This window comes from Salmo salar, chromosome ssa13 (assembly GCF_905237065.1).
Source record: "Salmo salar chromosome ssa13, Ssal_v3.1, whole genome shotgun sequence".
Classification (NCBI taxonomy): Eukaryota; Metazoa; Chordata; class Actinopteri; order Salmoniformes; family Salmonidae; genus Salmo; species Salmo salar.
In genome coordinates this window covers 54,830,440-54,852,973 of record NC_059454.1, presented here as the reverse complement: position 1 = coordinate 54,852,973, position 22,534 = coordinate 54,830,440, and the positions used below count along the sequence as shown (strand labels likewise).

The window sequence follows — 22,534 nt, the reverse complement described above, 5'->3', positions numbered from 1 at the left end:
CACCCAAAATCATCAACATTTATTTTGTGTGTTCAGATGCCCTGTGTGGACAAAGTCATGGAATCTTATGACAATCATATTAAATTAAAACTTGCAAATCGGTCCAATTCGACCGGAACACAGCAGGAGGGTTAAATAGGGGAGTGTGGTATTTATTATTATTATTTGTTAGTGTAGTGTTAGATGGTAGGGTATTTGTTGTATTTTATTTTTTTGTTGATTTAATAATAAAAAATATTATTATTATTATTATTAATATTAAGCAAAGTATAAGGGAGTTATACTCCAGTCTAGTAGACGGCGGTAATGTAACATGTATTGGATGCCAACCACCGTTAAACCTCTTCGAAGAAGAACCCACTGAGCGAACGAACCCAGCTTTGCCCATCGCTTGTCTGTCTGGAAAGACTCCGCAAATGAAAACTTGTGGTGGTGGGGAACGACCCCGCCCACAGCTGACCCGTTCCGTGTGCCCCCGCAAAGGGGTTTCTCTCCGCTGGCTTTGTTCTGCTGTAATTGAATGTAACTAGGTAACAAGAGTCTGAATAATATGGCCATGCGCTGTCTTTTCTTGGCTCGGAAAAGTCTCAACTGCGTCGGCAGATTACAACTATTTTTGTCGAATGATCACAGGTAAGGTTGGTCAACATATCCCTCTAGCTATTCCAAAAAATACAGTGTAAAGTAAAGACAACTTTCAACGCTGCGGGAACAAGCTTGCTGTACAAAAGCTAGCTAGCTAACGTTGCTTTTAGCTAAATGAGTTCGTTTAATAGCGTTAACGGTTAGCTCACTGACAGTTTTAGATTAAATCAGTGGTCGCTAGCTAGCTAATGTTTGCTTCATAACGGGTTAACTAGCTACTTGTAGGGAAGTCGAAGGAATGGACTGCTGCCATCAAATAGCGTTCCGTCCCAATTGGCGACAGATTTTCATGTGAATATTCTAAAATCCGCATAAAAACAATGTGCATTTTCCCACCAGAAATGTTTCCATCAAATTGACTAGTCTTTGCGTGATGATTTAAACATTAATTGTGCGGTTAAATTATCATGTACCGAATAACAAATACAAGTTAAATGGGTTTCTATCGCGTTTAACTCTACTGGCGGTTTTGTCACAAAGAAAATGTGCGTTATATAGCGAATGTGCCCACTGATGTTGGCATATACACTCTAGCCAACATCTTGCATATACAGTGCGGGTGTAGGGTATAGCCTACATGATGAGATTAGTATGGACAAAAGAGCGAAATAATTTTTATTTGTCGAACTGCAGCCAAGCATCGATCGTCTTGTCACCAGAATAAAACCCTCGATATTTCTGAAAAGGGGCATCAAGCCCATCACCTTGCACGTTCACCACCCTGTGAAGTTCATCATAACTTATTTGATCTGTAGTATAATAAACTGCATACTTTACGGAGTCGTAGTGGGAGGACCCACACATGTCATCGCGTGACTAAGTTTACTTCGATATGATGGTTATTATATCAATATGTGCGCATAAAAGCGTTTCCACCGCCATTTCTCGCATAATTAATTTTACCGACACAGAAAGATCCCACATTGTCTAGCAATTTTTTTACAATTTTTTTACATTTGCAAAGTTTACGACAAATCTGTAGTTCCACCAGGCCTGTGATTATATTGTTTATCCTACATGTACTTTACTCTGAAAAGGTTGTATGGAAACCTGGTTACTGACATTGGAACCAGGAGCTGCTGCACATTCAATATGGGAGCTATTTCTGGACTAGAGCGCCCAGTTAAATTGTGCATTTTTAAAATCATTAGCTAAATGGTTAAACTAGTGAGAAATATGATTATAGAAGAAAAAAAATCTTGAGTTTGCGTCATTTACTGTCTTAAATGAAGATATAGCAAAATAATTGAATATGTAATTAATTTATATTAAGCTCTTTTCCATGATGTGGACAGTATGTTATTACATTACATAAACAGACGTTTTGACCACATCAAATTGGGGGGGGATTACCTTTCTTTATACCTCAGTGGGAATTACACATCCCTTTTGACCAAAAATTGGGGATGTTAGTATAAAGGTTTTTGGTCAACAAGATAATTTGCTTAAAACGGATCAATATCTTTTGTTTTGTACTGTTGATTTTCTCATATGTGCTGGGGGTCGCAGGACTTACAACGCTGCTGTCATTTTCTTTCTCAAACGGCACATATAATTCAGGGGGGTTTCTCTATGAAAGTTGCCGGCCACACACCAATACACAGATTTGACAGACAAACTATCAGTTAAATAGCCAACTGTTGTCACAGATTATGTTTACATACACACTAATAATTCAATATTAAACTGATTATGGAAGTAGGCTTGTAAACACCATACTCAGCTTATCTTGTTTGGCTTAAGGTCAAAATCGAAAGTAAGCATACACCAATTAAAACACCTGGTTTTCTGAGCAATCTTTCAAACTATTAGAACATGTAATTGGGCGTTGCAGCGGCAAATTTGTTATGCACATGTGCAGCAACGGTAGCGCAAGTCTCCCTGTTATGTGTGAGTGAAGTGAGTTTGGAAAAACTGAAAGTATGCATCTTAGAAATAGTTTTCACATACAAATAAAAAATGCTTCACAGAAATAACATGGTCAATGTGGTAGAAAGTTTGTTTTGATTGGCAATTTTCTGCATTTATCAATGTCCCATCAGCCAGACTGATTTCAGAGGTGTCCATGTAAACAGGATTATTAGGGAAATCGTTATTCTTGCAAAGGATGTAAACGTTTTAAACAAATTATTATATTAATCTGACTATTCACAATAATCGCATTATTGTATGCATGTAACTGTGCTCACTGTTGATATCCTATGGCAGTTCTAGCCAGCAGATCTGACCAGCTTGCTTACCGCCTGCACTAGGGTCGGACAGCATTCCTATGTATATTAAGACATTGTGGAGCCGGTGTGAGATATGGCTTGGAAAACATACCTCAATCCAGGGATGAGAAATGCGTTGTACTCCGAATTGCCCTTTATCTCAACTGTTACACAGAGAAGATTAGCCTCTCTAGGCTAGGCGGGACGAATTCGTCCCACCTACGTAACAGCCACGGCTATCCTGTGGCGCGATTTTCAAAACCTTAAAAATCCTATTACTTCAATTTCTCAAACATATGACTATTTTACAGCCATTTAAAGACAAGACTCTCGTTAATCTAACCACACTGTCCGATTTCAAAAAGGCTTTACAACGAAAGCAAAACATTAGATTATGTCAGCAGAGTACCAAGCCAGAAATAATCAGACACCCATTTTTCAAGCCAGCATATAATGTCACCAAAACCCAGAAGACAGCTAAATGCAGCACTCACCTTTGATGATCTTCATCAGATGACAACCCTAGGACATTATGTTATACAATACATGCATGTTTTGTTCAATCAAGTTCATATTTATATCAAAAACCAGCTTTTTACATTAGCATGTGACGTTCAGAACTAGCATACCCCCGCAAACTTCCGGGGAATTCGCTAACATTTTACTAAATTACTCACGATAAACGTTCACAAAAAGCATAACAATTATTTTAAGAATTATAGATACAGACCTCCTCTATGCACTCGATATGTCCGATTTTAAAATAGCTTTTTGGTGAAAGCACATTTTGCAATATTCTAAGTACATAGCCCAGGCATCACGGGCTCGCTATTTAGACACCCGGCAAGTTTAGCACTCACAATAATCATATTTACTATTATAAAAATTTCATTACCTTTTGTTGTCTTCGTCAGAATACACACCCAGGACAGCTACTTCAATAACAAATGTTGGTTTGGTCCAAAATAATCCATCGTTATATCCGAATAGCGGCGTTTTGTTCGTATGCGTTCCAGACACTATCCGAAATAGTAAAGAAGTGTCACGCGCTTGGCGCAATTCGTGACAATAAAATTCTAAGTATTCCATTACCGTACTTCGAAGCATGTCAATCGCTGTTTAAAATCAATTTTTACGACATTTTTCTCGTAGAAAAGCGATAATATTCCGACAGGGAATCTCCTTTTCGGCAAACAGAGGAAAAAAATCCCAAAGGCGGGGGCGGTCGGGGTCACGCGCATAAGCTAGTGTCTCTTGATGGGCCACTTGAGAAAGGCGATAATGTGTTTCAGCCTGGGGCTGGAATGACGACATTCTGTTTTTTCCCGGGCTCTGAGAGCCTATGGAAGACGTGGGAAGTGTCACGTTAGAGCAGAGATCCTTAGTAAATGATAGAGATGGAAAAGAAGTTCAACAAATGGTCAGACAGGCCACTTCCTGTAAAGGAATCTCTCAGGTTTTGACCTGCCATTTGAGTTCTGTTATACTCACAGACACCATTCAAACAGTTTTAGAAAATTTAGGGTGTTTTCTATCCATATGTAATAAGTATATGCATATTCTAGTTACTGAGTAGGAGTGGTAACCAGATTAAATCGGGTATGTTTTTTATCCAGCCGTGTCAATGCTGCCCCCTAGCCCTAACAGGTTAGACGACTGCTAGTTTTTAACTTAGCAGTCCTTCAATCTTCTGTGTAACAGTTGGGATAGTGGAACAATTTGGAGTGCAATGCATTTCTCATCCCTGGATTGAGGTACGTTTTCCGAGCCAAATGTTACCGGTATTGATGCTGACGTCTAGCAGCTTTGGGTTGACTCTCTCAGGCCGGATGAAAACGACTACATCGACCATGATCCTTTGCTAGTTATGGCCACTTTTTTTGTGCCATTCAGCAAAATGGCACGCTTCAAATTCATACTTCCAGCTTCATGTGCCATTGGGAGTTTTCCATTGGAATAAGTGGATGACGTCAGCGCTATCACTATCTACTGGTTTTAATGTGTATGCTTTGAACTTCAGAGAGTTGGCTTAGCGTTGGACCAGAGCTAATGTTAGCTAGCTAGCTAGCTAGCTAGCTAGCTAGCTAACAAGCTTCTGGGTGCAGAGCAGCACTAGAATTAAAAACACTTCTTCCCTTTTTTTAAGTTAATAAATGCAATGTGAAACGTGATAACTATAGTATCCTTAATTAACTTTTTCAATGCTAGTTATTTCGTCTCTAATTAAAAATCTCTCTCCCTAATTTTGGGAATCATGCTTCGGAGGGGCAGGTAACCTACACACACACAGGCAAAGATTTCCCAAGAAACTTGCATAAACACAGTGAATATAATGTAGGGCTGTTAGGGTAACTTGGGGTAAACCGCCACCCAGGGATAACAAGACCCCTGCGTTTACTTCACATAGAAATCACTTCATGTCACAATTTTTTCACCCAACACTTTCCCTGGTTGCCACTACTCTTGCACTCTAAATATGTAATCTGTCACGTCACAATTTAAGTCACGCCCCCCAAAAATTTTGAGGTAGGGTGGCGTTTTATCCCAAGTTACTCTACAATTGACCAGTGTTACATTTTGCCCCACTCTCCTCTATACACTCACTGTGAATTGCCAAGGGGTAATGTGCTTAACCATGCTGCTAAAAAGTATTTGTTTAAAATGGTGCCGTAAGCGCATATTTAGAATTTCAGAAAAAAAGTAGGGATGGAAAGCTGGGATCCCCCTCTTCAAATTGTATTTGTCACATGCGCCAAATACGACAGGTGTAGACTGTACCGTGAAATGCTTTCTTATAAGCCCGTAACTAACAATGCAGTTTTTAAGAAAAAGATTTACTAAATAAACAAAAGTAAAAATTAAAGAGCAACAATAAAATAACAATAACGATGCTGATACTGATTCAATGTGTGGGGTGTACAGGTTAGTCGAGGCAATTAAGGTAATATGTAGGTAGGGGTAAAGTGACTGCATAGATAATAAACAGTGAGTAGCAGCAGTGTAAAAAAACCCACAACAAATAGTCCGGGTAGCCATTTGATTAGGGGTAGAAGCTGTTAAGAAGCCTTTTGGACCTAGACTTGGCGCTCTGGTACCTCTTGCCGTGCGGTAGCAGAGAGAACAGTCTATGACAAAGGTAGCTGGAGTCTTTGGCAACTTCCTCTGACACCGCCTGGTATAGAGGTTCTGGATGGCAGGAAGCTTGGCCCCAATGATGTACTGGGCTGTACGCACTACCCTCTGTAGCGCCTTGCGGTCGGAGGCCAAGCAGTTGCCATGTCAGGTGGTGATGCAACCAGTCAGGATGCTCTCGATGGTGCAGCTGTAGGACTTTTTGAGGATCTGAGGACACATGCCAAATCTTTTCAGTCTCTTGAGGGGGATAGGTGTTGTTGTGCCCTCTTCACGACTGTCTTGGTGTGTTTGGACTATGATAGTTTGTTGGTGATGTGGACACCAAGGAACTTGAAGCTCTCAACCTGCTACACTACAACCCTGTCGATTTAAAATGGGGGCGTGCTCGGCCCTCCTTTTCCCGTAGTCCACGATCATCTCCTTTGTCTTGATCACATTGAGGGAGAGGTTGTTGTCCTGGCACCACATCCCTATAGGCTGTCTCATCGTTGTCGGTAATCAGGCCTACCACCGTTGTGTCGTCAGCAAACTTAATTATGGTGTTGGAGTCGTGCTTGGCAACGCAGTCATGGGTGAACTGGGAGAACAGGAGGGGACTGAGCACACACCCCTGAGGGGCCCCCGTGTTGAGGAGGCATTTAGTCCCAAGGTCCTTAGCTTAGTGATGCGGTTTGAGTGCGCGAGGGTGTTTTAATGCTGAGCTGTAGTCGATGAACAGCATTCTCACGTAGGTGTTCCTTTTGTCCAGGTGGGAAAGGGCAGTGTTGAGTACAATAGAGATTGCATCATCTGTGGATGTACTCCAGGCTTTGCTACATATCATCTACCAAAATCCCAATAGTTCAAAAAGCGTTTTTGACAACGTACTGAAAAAAGGTAACGGAACAATACTCAGAGAAGTTCATCTACAAATGTATCTAAATATTGCAACGTTTTGGCAAAGACAGTGTTATACACACTGTTCCCCATCATCTCCACGTCTTGGGTATTTATCCCTCGCTCCAGTGGTGTAGTGGAGGGTATATGCCGCCGTATACCCACATTTTTGCATATACTCACTTCTTAATCCCCACTGATGTGTATCAAAGCAGTGTAGTGCAGGTGTATGCCGTATCAATTATGTAGTGCAATAGAGAAATTATGCACAAAGTAGCCTACACAATCGCAAAGCACGTGAAATATATTAACATGTGTGCCACACACATAGCTAGTTTCAGCGGAATATCAGACGGCATTGGCAGCAAGAGCGCGCAGCTTTCAACTGGTTGTTGCATGGAGCAGCTCACAGAATTGAACGACAACCGGCCGTGACTGGGAGTCCCATAGGGCAGCACACAATTGGCCCAGCGTCGTCCGGGTTAGGGGAGGGTTTGGCCAGAGGGGCTTTAATTGGTTCATCGCGCTCTAGAGACTCCTTGTGGCGGGCCGGGCGGCTGCAGGCTGACCTCGGTTGTCGATTGAACGGTGTTTCCTCCAACACATTGAGGCTGGCTTCCGGGTTAAGCGGGCTGGTGTTAAGAAGCGCGGTTTGGCGGGTCATGTTTCGGAGGACGCATGACTCGACCTTCGCCTCCCGAGCCCGTTGGGGAGTTGCAACGATGAGACAAGATTGTAATTGGAATTAGGATAAAAGGGGGATAAAATACAAAAAATATTACTGAAAAATGTGTCCAAAGTATTGGTTAAATCTTCGAGACTCGCAATTCAGTCACGTGCTGTTTGAATTAATTTCTAAAGCCTTTCCCAAAAAGCCTTTGACTAAATGTTGACTGCAAAGTAGGCCTACCTGGCAGAAGGATTTCATGTTGATTTGTATTAATCAGGAGGGCATTTATTTTCCAAATTCTGCCATTACATGTAGGCCTACATTGTATCCTACATTACAGAAACACCGCTAGCCAAATGGTCTCTTGCTAGGTTCACAATTGAATAGTCTTTTGCTTTCCAGGGCTTTGATCGGCCTGTACAGCACAGCGGCAAAGCATTGGGGAACAGGTGATAATTGCAATGGTGATGACACCACAGATGACTCCAGCCACACGATGACCAATGTGAGACTGCTGGAGATGAGGGCCAGCAAGCTGGAGGAGCAGGTCAGGGAGCTCACGGTAAGAGCCTCGATGGCGGTGAGAGTAAGGAGGAAGATTCTTTGTCTTGACTGGTGCTACCTACAGCCTGCATAGATTTGTTTAGATTTTTCCCTGGAAAATACAAAGAATTAAATCACCTATGATGTACTATAATGTATTGTATTTCAGGAAAGATACAAAAGGGCCATGGCTGACTCTGACAACGTTCGAAAAAGAACTCAGAAGTTTGTCCAAGATGCCAAGCTTTTTGGTGAGATGTTTTTCTCCTACCCTGACATCATACCTAGTGTGGTCCCTCGACTGCAGTGGTATTCATTTTCGCCTGAATTTCTGGGGACCCCAATTTTTTCCCACCGGAATTTCTGGCGATTCCTCCCCAAATCTAATGACACAACCTTAAAGTCTAAAATCCTATTTTTACATCAATAAATATCCTTCAATTCATAAAATGAAAATAAACTACATTTACTACAAAATACATTTACTCAATAAAATTGGATTTTTCCAATGATCGTTCTCAACTTTTGTATATTGTCCCCCCCCCCAAAAAAAAATACCCCACTGCTCTACTTTGTGCAGTTCTAATTCCTCTCCCTTACCACCACTCAAACAGGCATCCAGAGTTTCTGCCGTGAACTGGTTGAGGTGGCTGACCTGCTAGAGAAGACTACAGACAACCTGCAGGAAGAGGAGGGCCAGAGGCTGGCTCAGGTCCAGGACAGGCTGCAGGGGATCTTCACAAAGCACGGCCTGAATAAGATGAGCCCTGTTGGGGATAAATACGACCCTTACCAGCATGAGATAGTATGCCACACTCCTGCTGAGGGAGGGGAGCCCAGCACCGTTACTATAGTGAAACAGGATGGGTACAAGCTCCACGGACGCACCATTCGTCATGCCCAGGTGGGCATCGCTGTGATGAAGCAGGACTAGGGCTTGTGCTAGTCTCTGCCCTCGCTGTAGTACTTTACTATCTGCACCTTACAGTTCTAGCTTTGCATTTTAATGTTTTAGTGGGTTCCAATTTGGTTACTTTCTCATTATGTACAGTCATGTATATAACAATTTATTTGACCTTTTTTCTGTATTTTACAATCTGAAAATAATGGGCTTGTTCACATTCTTCTAGAATATAATATTTTTTAGATTGTGCCTAATCATGTGAATGTGTTGGGTGTTTTCCATAAGTGCCGGTCGTCAGCTAAATAGCCGATAAGACTCAGTGTAAGCCTGCTACTTCATAGGCTTTTCATTTAAAAGTTTCAATTCGCTAGTCTGAAAAGTCTGTGTAGCCTTCTCCCACTTGAATGAACGACATGCATCTTCTAGTGATTTATTGATAGGACAGGTACCTGTCAGTCAAAAAGTCTGCTGTCTTTCCCAGGTCTCAGTACCTATTATTTTTGTACATTGGTTGGCTGCAGTCTAATTTCTTTTCACGGAGGAGGGAGAGCATGATGCTTATTTTTCGTCTCCTGTGAGTGAATTAACACGTCCCATATAAAGTGGTAACAATGAGTTGAAATCCACTTGTTGTTTTATGGCACATTCATTTTTCTTGTGCGTGTTTCATAGGCCAGTACAGGCGCATAGGCTATTTACTGTGCTTTGATTGACGACCGAATTGCAAGTGTTTATTAGTTAATAAAAGATGTTGAACTGACTGAATGAAGTCAATCTCCTATATCCTGTTGCTATTCATAAATAATACAACGTAGTTAAATGTCCATTGTTTCGCATCGGGACAAGGAAACAAAATATCTTGATTTCTACTTTCCTAGGATTTGTAGCCCATGTCAAGACTTGCCAGTGTAGCCTAGTGATGGGTTGTTCGCGTACGAATGGCTCTTTTTGAATGGATCTGTTTGGTGAACGGAAACAAATCGCTGCCTTTCTTTTGATCCTATCAGTATCGACACATGCTCGAACGATGCACTTGGCGAATGTTCTTTCTGCGTGGTGTTTTGGGAAATGTTACATCTTTGGTTGTTGTAGGAAAGATGCATAGTTAAAACACACGTAAGCCTAAGTTCCATTGTGAAACTGGGCCCTGGGAGGTAAAGTCGTTAAAGTATTCAATAATTTAGCTGTGTATTTCAGATTGAATCAGGGCATTAGAATGTACCAGAGGCCACCAAAATAGAGCTTGTTTTGCAAAAAAATCTCATGGGGCATGCCTACCTTGACCCCTCCAGCCCAGATCTCCCTGGCTGGCTGCTTTTTCTATTATTTGGCTGGCTACTCCATGTACTTATGGAAAACACTGGTGTTAGCTATTTTACTAACATTTAAAGATATGTAAAGGTACTTGAGGATATTGTTATTCTGCATATTTGCATAAGAGCTGGTTGAGGAAAACCTTTTGTTTACTAATGTGAATGGAAGATAGGTTTCTTTTAAGGACCCCTTGTGTTACTGTGAACGTCTCTGGTTTCAGGTCCACATACATTTCTCCCACACTATTATGTGGACTGTGTACATTTGTAGAGGTTGCATTATTCACACTGCACTTCAGAATAGTTTTTTTATTTTTCTGTATGTGAGCAAGTAAGAATTAAGTTCTTGACGTTTGAGAGAATCTGTGATATTACAGGATGGGATGGTTACGTAGAATGTGCTGTTACCTGTAGTTGTCCCTTATAATGAAGGTGGCACCTTTTACATTGAAAATGTTGGGATTTATGTATTTATATAGACAAATGTTTGTTTAGCATTACCCAAAGAGTATTGTGTGGGATGCAGCTACGAAATAGATTCAGTTAAAGACACTTTTAAGAAGGATCTTTGAGCCTTTTAAAACATATAGATGGTATGGATAACATTTTCTGTCAAGTCATTTTGATTATAAATGAAGCACCACACGTGTGGTTGAGAAGTTATGGTATTCTCTAACAAATTATTTTGCTTTCAGACTACCACACTACATCACATTATTGCCTTAATAAATGTATTAGAAAATTGTTTGTCACTTGAGTTTAATCATTTGAAATGTGGAGGTGGGTTCTGCAAGGTGATCCGTTTTTAGATTTGGAAAAGGAAAGTTTGAAGCTAGCCCTAAAGTTGGAAGAAGAGAACACCAGGAACATGAAGTTACTTGCTCGTCGAAAATGGGTAGAAAGATTGAGTTTTTCTGAAGGGCCGGTGGTGAAGATCGGTAGTCCTTCTCCGCAGCCTGAGTATCAAACATTATTTGTGAAGTGGACTTTGTCATTAACCATGTTTCCATCCACAGTTTTTATGCAAGTAAAGTTATACTGTATATATTTTATTTAAATGACAGCTGTGATGGAAACAAAGTTTTGGTACAATTTTATAAAGGCCGACAGATAGTGTTTGTTTGACATGGTGGGATCTTTTTGTCTGTCAAATTAATTATGTGAGAAATGTCGGTGGAAACACCTTTGTGTGCAAATATTGATATAATAACCATCATATCGAAGTAAACTTGGAGTGACATGTTAATATGGTGTGTGGTACTATTAGGCTGATGATTACATAAGTTATGATGAACTTCACAGGGTAGCTAAAGTGCACAGTGAAGAGTGTAATGTACCTTTGCAATAAATATTGAGGATCTTATTCTGGTGACATGATAATCAATGCTTGACTGCCATTTGACCAATCAAAATGATTTTTGCTGTGTGCAGGAGGGCATGGGACGAAAGAGTGTAGTTTCGGTGGAAAAGGTGGAGTGTTTCAACTGTAATTACCAATTGGATACCATGGAAATGGGAGACATCTGGGGATCAGAAATGTCCTGTGCGGGTAAGACAGATTGACATTTCCAGGGTGAGAGCAGTGCAGAAAGTGTCATGCTGAGGCAGTGAGGAAAGTAGAGGATGGTGGGCAAAGGGTGAGGGAGATGATCCCTGTGAGTATTAGGCCAGTACAGAGTGACCCGAACAGTTTGCTTTAGTAAAGGTGGCTTCTTGGCGGTATTGGTGTGGTTATTAATTGTACCACACAGATGGAAAGGAAATCCCAGAAGACTGAATTGATGGTAGCAGCAGCAGAGACATTTTTGTATATCAGATTTTAGTGCATGAGAACTACAGGGGTTTTGAGAGAAGGGGTACCAGCCTCCCAGGCCGATGGGCTGGAGTAGGTTCTGTTGGGGCCAAAGTAGTGGAAAGGGTTGGTGAGGTGTGTTGGGGATAGTGGTATATACACTGAACAAAAAATATAAACACAACATGCAACAATTTCAAAGATTTGCCTGAGTTACAGTTCATATAAGGAAATCAGTCAATTGAAATGAATTCATTAAGCCCTAATCTATGGATTTCACATGATGGGAATACATATATGCTTCTGTTGGTCACAGATACCTCAGAAAAAGGTAGGGGTGTAGATCAGAAAACCAGTCAGTGTCTGGTGTCACCACCATTTGCCTCATGCAGCGTGACACATCTCCTTCGCATAGAGTTGATCAGGCTGTTGATTGTGGCCTGTGAAATGTTGTCCCACTCCTCTTCAATGGATATGTGAAGATGCTGGATATTGGCGGGAGCTGAAACACACTGTCGTACATGTCGATACAGAGCATCCCAAACATGTTTAATGGGTGACATGTCTGGTGAGTATGCAGGCCATGGAAGAACTGGGACATTTTCAGCTTCCAGGAATTGTGTACCGATCCTTGCGACATTATCATGCTGAAAAATGAGGTGATGGCGGTGGATGATTGGCACGACAATGGGCCTCAGGATCTGATCACGGTATCTCTGTGCATTCAAATTGCCATGAATAAAATGCAATTGTGTTCATTGTCCGTAGCTTATGCCTGCCCACCGCCTTCATGGGGCACTCTGTTCACAAAGTTGACATCAGCAAAGAGCTCGCCCACACAATGCCATACACCCTGTCTAACATCTTCCCTATCTGCCCTGTACTGTTGAAACCGGGATTCATCTGTGAGGAGTACTCTTCTCCAGTGTGCCAGTGGCCATCGAAGGTAAGCATTTACACCGAACTGTAGTCAGGTCAAGACCCCTGTGAGGATGACAAGCATGCAGATGAGCTTCCCTGAGACAGTTTCTGACAATTTGTGCAGAAATTCTTCGGTTGTGCAAACCCACAGTTTCATCAGCTGTCCAGGTGGCTGGTCTCAGACGATCCCGCAGGTGAAGGAGCTGGATGTGGGTGTCCTGGGCTGGTGTGGTTACACATGCTCTGCGGTTGTAAGGCCGGTAGGACGTACTGCCAAATTCTCTAAAACTACGGAGGCAGCTTATGGTTGACATTCCTGCAGTCAGCATGCCAATTGCACGCTCCCTCAAAACTTGAGACATCTGTGGCATTGTATTGTGTGGCAAAACTGCATATTTTAGAGTGGCCTTTTATTGTACCCAGCACAAGATGCACCTGTGTAATGATCATGCTTTTTAATCAGCTTATTGATATGCCACACCTGTCAGGTAGATGGATTATCTTGGCAAAGGAGAAATGCTCTCTAACATGGATGTAAACAAATTTGTGCACAACATTTGAGAGAAATAAGCTTTGTGCGTATGGAAAATTACTTGGATATTTTATTTCAGCTCATAAAACATGGGACCAACACTTTACATGGAGGTGCAATTTCCTTTTTTCCCCATTTTCTTGTGAACAAATGTGCTATGCACTTTCCAAACTGTGAAAGGCAGCAATACGCAACATAGCATCTAGTCTGCCGGAAAGCCACACAAAGAAGTACTTTCTTGATGGAGAATCATGACGAAGTGGATGTCAAGTATGAATCGAGAAGCATGTCTAATAAAGTTGATGATGAATGGAAAAAAGTAGTATCAAAGAATGGAGCAAGAATAAATCTGTTTAAAATTGGAGTGGATGATGATAGTAGGCCTATGTCGAAAAAGGATTACTTTGTTTTTTGAATAAGCAATGATATTCAAGATTTGTTTTGAGGTTTCATAGAAGGTGCAGCATGCACTGTGAAAAGTGGAGTGAATCAGAGTGACCAGAATTGGGCTCTGTTCTGATTAATTGTATTTCAGGGTGGTATATCGGGAATATCTTATGCAGAGGCGATTCATCGAGTTGAAAGATGTGATGATGTACAGTGCATTTGGAAAGTATTCAGACCCTTTGACTATTTCCACATTTTAACAGCCTTATTCTAAAAATGTATTACATTTTATTTTTTTGTTATCAATCGACACACAATACCCCATAATGACAAAGCAAAAACAGGTTTTCAGAAATATTAGCAAATGTAAAAATAAAAAATTAAAAAAGAACTGAAATATCACATTTACATACAGTAGGTATTCAGACCCTTTACTCAGTATTTTGTTGAAGCACCTTTGGCAGCGATTACAGCCTCAAGTCTTCTTAAGTATGACGCTACAAGCTTGGCACACCTGCATTTGGGGAGTTTCTCCCATTCTTATCTGTAGATCCTCTCAAGCTCTATACGGTTGGATGGGGAGTGTCGCTGCACAGCTATTTTAAGGTCTCTCCAGAGATGTTCGATCGGGTTCAAGTCAGGGCTCTGGCTGGGCCACTCAAGGACATTCAGAGACTTGTCCTGAAGCCACTCCTGCGTTGTCTTGGCTGTGTGCTTAGGGTCGTTGTCCTGTTGGAAGGTGAATCTTCACCCCAGTATGAGGTCCTGAGTGCCCTGGAGCAGGTTTTCATCAAGGATCTCTCTGTACTTTGCTCCGTTCATCTTTCCCTCGATCCTGACTAGTCTCCCAGTCCCTGCCCCTGAAAAACATCCCCACAGCATGATGCTGCCTCCACCATGCTTCACCGTAGGGATGGTGCCAGGTTTCCTCCAGATGTGCCGCTCGGCATTCAGGCCAAAGAGTTCAATCTTGGTTTCATCAGACCAGAGAATCTTGTTTCTCATGATGTGGGAGTCCTTTAGGTGCCTTTTGGAAAACTCCAAGCTCTATGGACAATTCCTTCGATCTCATGGCTTGGTTTTTGCTCTGACATGCACTGTCAACTGTGGGATCTTATATAGACAGGTGTGTGCCTTTCCAAATCATGTCCAATCAATTGAATTCACCACAGGTGGACTCCAATCAAGTTGTAGAAACATCTCAAGGATGATAAATGGAAACAGAATGCACCTGAGCTCAATTTCGAGTCTCATAGTAAAAGGTATGAATACTTATGTAAATAAGGTATGTCTGTTTTTTATTTGTAATAAATTTGCAAACATAAAAAAAAAAAACAGTTAACGCTTTGTCATTATGGGGTATTGTGTGTAGATTGATGAGGGGAAAAAAATATTTCATATATTTTACAATAAGGCTGTAGTGAAACAAAATGTGGAAAAAGTCAAGAGTTCGGAATACTTTCCTGAATGCACTGTAGTCGAAGATATGGTAGTGGAGGCACCACAATCCATTGAGAATGTTTGTTGCTAGTTGGATTTTGTGGCGTTCATTGCCACAGTTAATAACTGTACAGTACAAGTGACGAAGAAATCAAAGAAACTGGACATATTTGTGGCACAAGCAAGAACATTTCTGGGCCTGTAGCGGAAGACTTTAGGTTGCAATCGTATCCCCGGTTGTCTGATAGTATGAGTGAGGTATTTCACTTATGGGATACGCCCCTAGCGTATTCGTCAGAAGCCTTTATTACACTACGCCAGCCATAATTGGCTGGACGTCGAGACGTGTGAATTGGGGGTGTCCCTCCTACCCTATAAAAGGTCAGATGCAGTGTGTCTGAGTCATTCAAAAATAAGCAACACCTCTTCTTCGCTCAAGGAGGGTGGTCTGGTGAAATACCTCACTCATACTATCAGAGAACCGGGGTTACGGTCGTAACCTGAAGTTCTTTTTCAAGTATTCGTTTCGGTATTTCCCTCATGGGATATATTGACTCCCGTATTGCCAGACAAGCTCATCCTGACGACCGACTGCCTTGTGCGATATATCACACAAATGGGCCTTTCCCCTCAGAAGATCCTACACGTAATACAGTATGTGCCGGAGTTGGTGCAGTGACATCGAGTCTATAAAACTTTGCAAATGTATGAGGTGAAGCCCAACTCGCTGCTGAGCAAATATCTTGGATAGATATGTCCTTAAATAAAGCCCAGGACGTAGCCATTCCTCTAGTAGAATGAGCCTGTAGCCAGCAGGAGACGGAAGACCTTTACTCTCCCACTAGTGAGCGCTTTACATTTACATTACATTTACATTTAAGTCATTTAGCAGACGCTCTTATCCAGAGCGACTTACAAATTGGTGCATTCACCTTATGATATCCAGTGGAACAACCACTTTACAATAGTGCATCTAAATCTTTTAAGGGGGGGGGTTAGAAGGATTACTTTGTGGGGTTTCAGGTGTCTCCGGAAGGTGGTGATTGACTCCGCTGTCCTGGCGTCGTGAGGGAGCTTGTTCCACCATTGGGGTGCCAGAGCAGCGAACAGTTTTGACTGGGCTGAGCGGGAACTGTGCTTCCTCAGAGGTAGGGGGGCCAGCAGGCCAGAGGTGGATGAACGCAGTGCCCTTGTTTGGGTGTAGGGCCTGATCAGAGCCTGAAGGTATGGAGGTGCCGTTCCCTTCACAGCTCCGTAGGCAATCACCATGGTCTTGTAGCGGATGCGAGCTTCAACTGGAAGCCAGTGGAGAGAGCGGAGGAGCGGGGTGACGTGAGAGAACTTGGGAAGGTTGAACACCAGACGGGCTGCGGCGTTCTGGATGAGTTGTAGGGGTTTAATGGCACAGGCAGGGAGCCCAGCCAACAGCGAGTTGCAGTAATCCAGACGGGAGATGACAAGTGCCAGGATTAGGACCTGCGCCGCTTCCTGTGTGAGGCAGGGTCGTACTCTGCGAATGTTGTAGAGCATGAACCTACAGGATCGGGTCACCGCCTTGATGTTAGTGGAGAACGACAGGGTGTTGTCCAGGATCACGCCAAGGTTCTTAGCACTCTGGGAGGAGGACACAAGGGAGTTGTCAACCGTGATGGCGAGATCATGGAACGGGCAGTCCTTCCCCGGGAGGAAGAACAGCTCTGTCTTGCCGAGGTTCAGCTTGAGCTGGTGATCCGTCATCCACACTGATATGTCTGACAGACATGCAGAGATGCGATTCGCCGCCTGGTTATCAGAAGGGGGAAAGGAGAAGATTAATTGTGTCGTCTGCATAGCAATGATAGGAGAGACCATGTGAGGATATGACAGAGCCAAGTGACTTGGTGTATAGCGAGAATAGGAGAGGGCCTAGAACAGAGCCCTGGGGGACACCAGTGGTGAGAGCGCATGGTGCGGAGACAGATTCTCGCCACGCCACCTGGTAGGAGCGACCTGTCAGGTAGGACGCAATCCAAGCGTGGGCCGCTTTACTCGTGTAAGGTTTCGCAGAGGAAACAAACAGCTGATCACATTTTGTAAACCCTTTAGTCCTGTCCATGTAGATGCGCAGAGTGCTTACTGGGCACAACATATGCAACCGTTGATGTTCCAGTTCTAGTAATAGAGCTGTCTTAAATGAAAGCATCCACCTGATCCAGGGGCTCAAAAGGCTGTTGGCATAGAGCATCCAAAACAACTGATAAGTCCTGCGACGGGGCAGCTGTTTGGACACTGAACGCAAACAATGTGCAACCTTCATAAAACGGGCGACAAGGGGGTATTGCCCCACTGTCGTGCTCCCAAATCCCACGTGACAAGCCAAAATAGCTGCCAGATATACCGTAATAGTAGAAATAGGCTTTCCTTTGGCTAATAATGCCTGTAGAAATGACAGGATTACCAGAACAGAGCACTGGAATGGTACTGTGATCTGTGATTTAGTGCACCATTTCTGAAACGCGCCATTTATAATCTTAAAGGGACCTGGTGGATGAGGCTCTAGTCGAAATGGCATTTTGGGGAAGCCCGGCAGTGTTCAAATTGAACTGTTCACGGGCCAGGCCCAGAGTGCCAACCGTTCTGGTGAGGATGGAAAATCTCCCTGCACAGTAGGTCCCTACGCAGAGGGAGGGGCCACAGTTGACTCCAAAGTGTGGTGCTATTAGTATGAGAGATAGACCCTTCTCCCGCACCCTGGATAGTGTGTGGGGAATGCATACAGGAGGATGCGTGGCCACTCGTGCGCCAACGTGTCCACTCCCATCGGTGCATCCCGATCCCTCAGGGAAAAGAACACTGGAGACTGTGTATTCTCCCTTGATGCATAAAGATCACTGCTGGAATGCCAAAGTGCATTCAAACCTGATTGGCTCCCTCTGGGTGGAGCTTCCACTCCCCATATAGGGGGTTCCCCCTGGAGAGAGTAAATCTGCACTCAGATTTAGTACTCCCAGTACATGACCCTCCAGAAATGGGAAAAAACGATTTTAATGCCAGGGACACAGCAAGGAGTTCCAGGCAGTTTATATGAGTAGAACGGAGATGGGGTCCCCACACTTTGTTGACCATTCTGCCCTCGTGGGTCGCACCCTAACCCTAGAGAGACACGTCCGTCGTGACTACTTTTCTGGATAAAACAGGGCCCATCTGGGCACCCTGTGACAGAAATGTCTGGTTTCTCCAGGAGTGCAGTGCTACTGTGTAATCTATGGAGACCTGAACACGGTGATGTTTGTGACATACTGGGCTCAGACCTAGAGAAGAGACCCAGCGTTGAAACCCAATCATATTCAGGCGTCCTAATGGGATGACTACTAAAGTCGCTGCCATCAAACCTAGCTGTTTTGAAAGAGACCAGGTTCCCTCTGTGAAATAGTGTTAGGCAACTCTTTCACTGAAAGACAAGCTTTGAATGATACCAAATCTAGGGTTAAGAGGAGGAGGATATATTGAGATGTGAAAGTAAGCGTCCTTCAGGTCGACGGATACGAACCAATCTCCTGGGTGCACAGAACGTAGCAGAGCTGTGTGTGTCAACATTCTGAACGTGTACTTTCTCATGTGCCTGTTCATAGCACGTAGATCTAGGATCGGGCGTATGCTGCCCGCCTTTTTTGGAACTAGGAAATATCTTGAGTAAAAACTGCTGTGCCATTGCTGGGGAGGAACAATTCTTATTGCCCTTTTCCCAATTAGCGATGTGATTTCCTCCTTGAGGACACGCGCTGATTCCCCCTGAGCCTGAGTGTGTTTGATTCCCTGAGCCTGAGTGTGTGTGATTCCCTTGAATCGAGGCGAGGTGACAGCGAATTGTAGTCTGTATCCCCTGTCTATCGTGCCCTGTACCCAGTTTGACACTGCGCATGCCCGCCAGTTCTCTCTTCGCTCCGAGAGAGGGCTGATGGGAATTCCCCCCACAGATGAAGCAGCAGCACCCTCTGTTGAGGGGAGGGTGTACGACAGTCCATGACGCACTGCACATGCTCGGCTGGCTGCACCGGGAGATCTCTTATGTGGCCTATCACCACAGAAGGAGCAATAGCTCCCTCAGGTGGCGTTATAGGGAGGCACCCTGTTTGTTTTGATTTTATGAGAAACAACCTGTCTGACGGTGCCCTTGGCCTGTAGCCTGGTTGCGCTAGTGTAAACATTTGTTATGTGAACTGACATTGTGGAGTGTTTAAGAGACAAGAGGGTGGCCTTGTAGGAGCATCCACCTGAACATTGTCTCTTCTCCTCTTTGTGCTGTGCTCTGTTGCCACTGTCTTGGGCCTGGTATGCCAGAAAGAACATTGAGGTGCCTGGGAACTTGCACCCTGGAACAAGCTCAGGATTGGCGGAGGAGATAGAACCGCGCTTAGGGGAGGCTGTTCTCGCCTCTCTGGTGATGGGGACACCGCTAGGCCATCCACTTCTTCCTTCTTACCCCCTGGGTGGGGTTAGGGTCCGGCCATCTCCTTGGTGCTGTGGTGGAAATTCAACACCAGGGACACCTTAAGCCAATCTTTAAATGAATCACTCTTTATTATCAGCAAGCTGGAGAGGTTCCAACAAACTTAATGCACCATAGTACACATGTCAATCAGGAGCTCTCCTGGAGCGATCCCATCATTTGTCTTATATACGGCTATACACAGACAAGTTATATTTGCATGATTTAGCATAGTTAATTCATCACTACCGGTGGCTCGCACGTGTGACTGACCAATACCTCACGAGGCTCTCTCTCTCCAAGTTGAGACCTTGAAACTGAGATACCTCGGTTGTTCCCATATCAATATTCTAGGAGTACTGCCAAGTTGTGGATCAGTGATAGTGAGGATTCCTCCATACACGATCAGTCAATCACCTGCATGAACCCATCTAATTAGTAATTAGAACGTAGCATTGATTTGATACATAAACAACATTTCCCTCACAGTGCCATGTGTGGGAAGGGAGGCTTCTTTTCGGCGGTGGGACCGAAAAGGCCTTTAGGGTCTACTGGAGCATCCAGGATCTTCAGCTTCTCACCAGCAGACACCGTGGATAGATAGACCACCACACCCTCTTCTGGGATATCATGAACCCTATCGCTCTTCCTGACGCCTGGACGGTGGTTTTATGCAGACGCAGGTTGAGGTGTGTGGCAATGCAGATCTCGTCCCATAAACCCGGCTCCAGTGTGACCGCTGTCTCCTCCTGTAGCTCAGCTTGGTATGCCGAGAGCATGGAAGTGGTGCTGAGAGCCCTCACAGCTGTGGCGACCGACCTGTAGACCTTCTCTGTCGCGGAGGACTGTAAGCCCTCGTACTTGGTTGGTACGGTGTGTCCAGTCGAGGTCATGGAGGACTTCTGGCTGGGGTGTAGATGGGAAAACCACCAGTGGTTTGATGGGGGGGGGCATGTGGGCAACCCCAATCCCTTCCATGTCAACGCAGTCCAACACTGACCCACCTTTACAGGGTTCTTGGAGGAAAAAGGTGTACTCCAGGTATGGGTAACCACCTCCAGGTATTCTGGAATGACTGGTAGTGATTGCCGGGTCGCCCATTTGGCTTTGGGTAGCCTCTTACCCTCATAGCGGGACTTGGTGGTCTCTGCTACTGCATTGGGCCAGGGAATCACCTGTTTGTCCGCAGCGCATTTGCACACGTTCTGCAGGTTCACACAGAGAGCTGGTCCGGTTTCAGAATCCCCGGCAGAAGGCTTGGTGGCCTGTCCTGAGGGGATGAAGGAGTCTTCATCTCCATCAGATGATTCTGAAAAGTGGCGTTCGGGAAAACCCTATGGGGTCGTTGTCGTCTCCAGTCAGGAAGCCTGGCAGGGAGGTTGCGAGGTTGTTACTGGAGTCCTCCAACAGCGGGGCAATGGCACCGAGCTGGTCGCCCCAGCTAGAGCTAGCCGTCGCCCCAGGATTCCCTGTGAGGATATCCATGGCCTCTGATGAGTCATCAGGGACGCCAGCCCCATTTTAGGGTCCTGTTGACTCAGGCTAGCCTGTGACGGAGGCTCTTCACAGTGAAAAGGGCACAGTGTGGACAGGAGCCGGGGGAAGCTAACGCTTCCTGGGCATGTTGCAGCCCAAGGCAAGCAGAGCACACCAAGTGGGTGTCCTTGGCCGATATCTTGTTTCCACAGGAGCATATTAGTTCTGAGAGCTTCTCCTTGTTTGGGGTGGGAATGCTTTTGTCGCCATAGCTGGGATGCTATGTTTTTAGCTGTCAGAAGAAAACTATCTTAGTAGGCTAGTCAGATAGCTAGTGATTAGTGGGTTATCTCCGACGGTGGCACTTGTGTGATGGCCGGATACCGTTTCCGAAAATACAGATTAGAAAAGATAGCTTGGTGTAGCTAGTAAAAACATATCTTGCTGAAGTAAAACCCACAAAGTTAGCTAGTGTGGTGGCTAGCTTGCTAACGACTAGTCACTGTTTGGATAAAGCTAACTTGGTTGTGAATGTGTTACTCAAATCATTTTCCTCTAACTAAGGTGAAGGAAAATGAAAATGCCCACCCCCACACAGTCCTGAGAATAGCCCACAGCGAGCGAGTTGTAAGCTCACGCCTTTGGACAGTTTAGCGACTTCTGGAAAATGCAGTTGTGTCGCGGTAAGCTTTCTGATGAAAAGCGAGAAGACGTGTTTGAATTACTCAGAGAGGCTTCGTCGAACCTTTTATGCAGTAGGAGGGACACCCTTCCCCGACGCACACGTCTCGACCTCCAGCCAATTATGGCTTCTGACGAATACACTGGGGGCATATCCCATAAGTGAAATACTGAAACGAATACTTGAAAGAGAACCTACATGGGGTACTGGCATTGGAAGATATCCCACCCTCCCCTGGCTTTTTTTGTTTTTAACTAAAGAAATATCAAATCAAATCAAATTTATTTATATAGCCCTTCTTACATCAGCTGATATCTCAAAGTGCTGTACAGAAACCCAGCCTAAAACCCCAAACAGCAAGCAATGCATGGATGTTTTTATTGTTGTTGGTAGTCTGAATTAATTTTTTTCCACCACCCCAATGTTCCCGTTTTGTGGGATCTTTTTGTTTTCCTCCCGCACAGTAGGTGGCGGCAATACAACTTTTGGGGTGTAGTCTGCCAAAAAAAAAGACATACTTGCGTGTCGGAAAAACGTCGC

General features: G+C 44.1%; 1 protein-coding gene across 2 annotated transcripts; it reads left to right on the top strand.

Moving 5' to 3' along the window:
• The first annotated feature begins 364 nt into the window (after positions 1–364).
• On the top strand, positions 365–11,040 carry LOC106567431 (grpE protein homolog 2, mitochondrial). Of its 2 annotated transcripts, none has more exons than XM_014136668.2 (4): positions 365–633; positions 7,939–8,098; positions 8,249–8,330; positions 8,694–11,040. In XM_014136668.2, exons 1-4 carry the CDS (start codon positions 551–553, stop codon positions 9,011–9,013), a joined length of 645 nt encoding a protein of 214 aa, XP_013992143.1. In that variant the 5' UTR covers positions 365–550; the 3' UTR covers positions 9,014–11,040. The 2 variants fall into 2 exon arrangements, with proteins under 2 accessions (XP_013992143.1, XP_013992142.1); XM_014136667.2 differs by having other exon boundaries at positions 385–633; positions 7,924–8,098.
• The last annotated feature ends 11,494 nt before the right edge of the window (positions 11,041–22,534 follow it).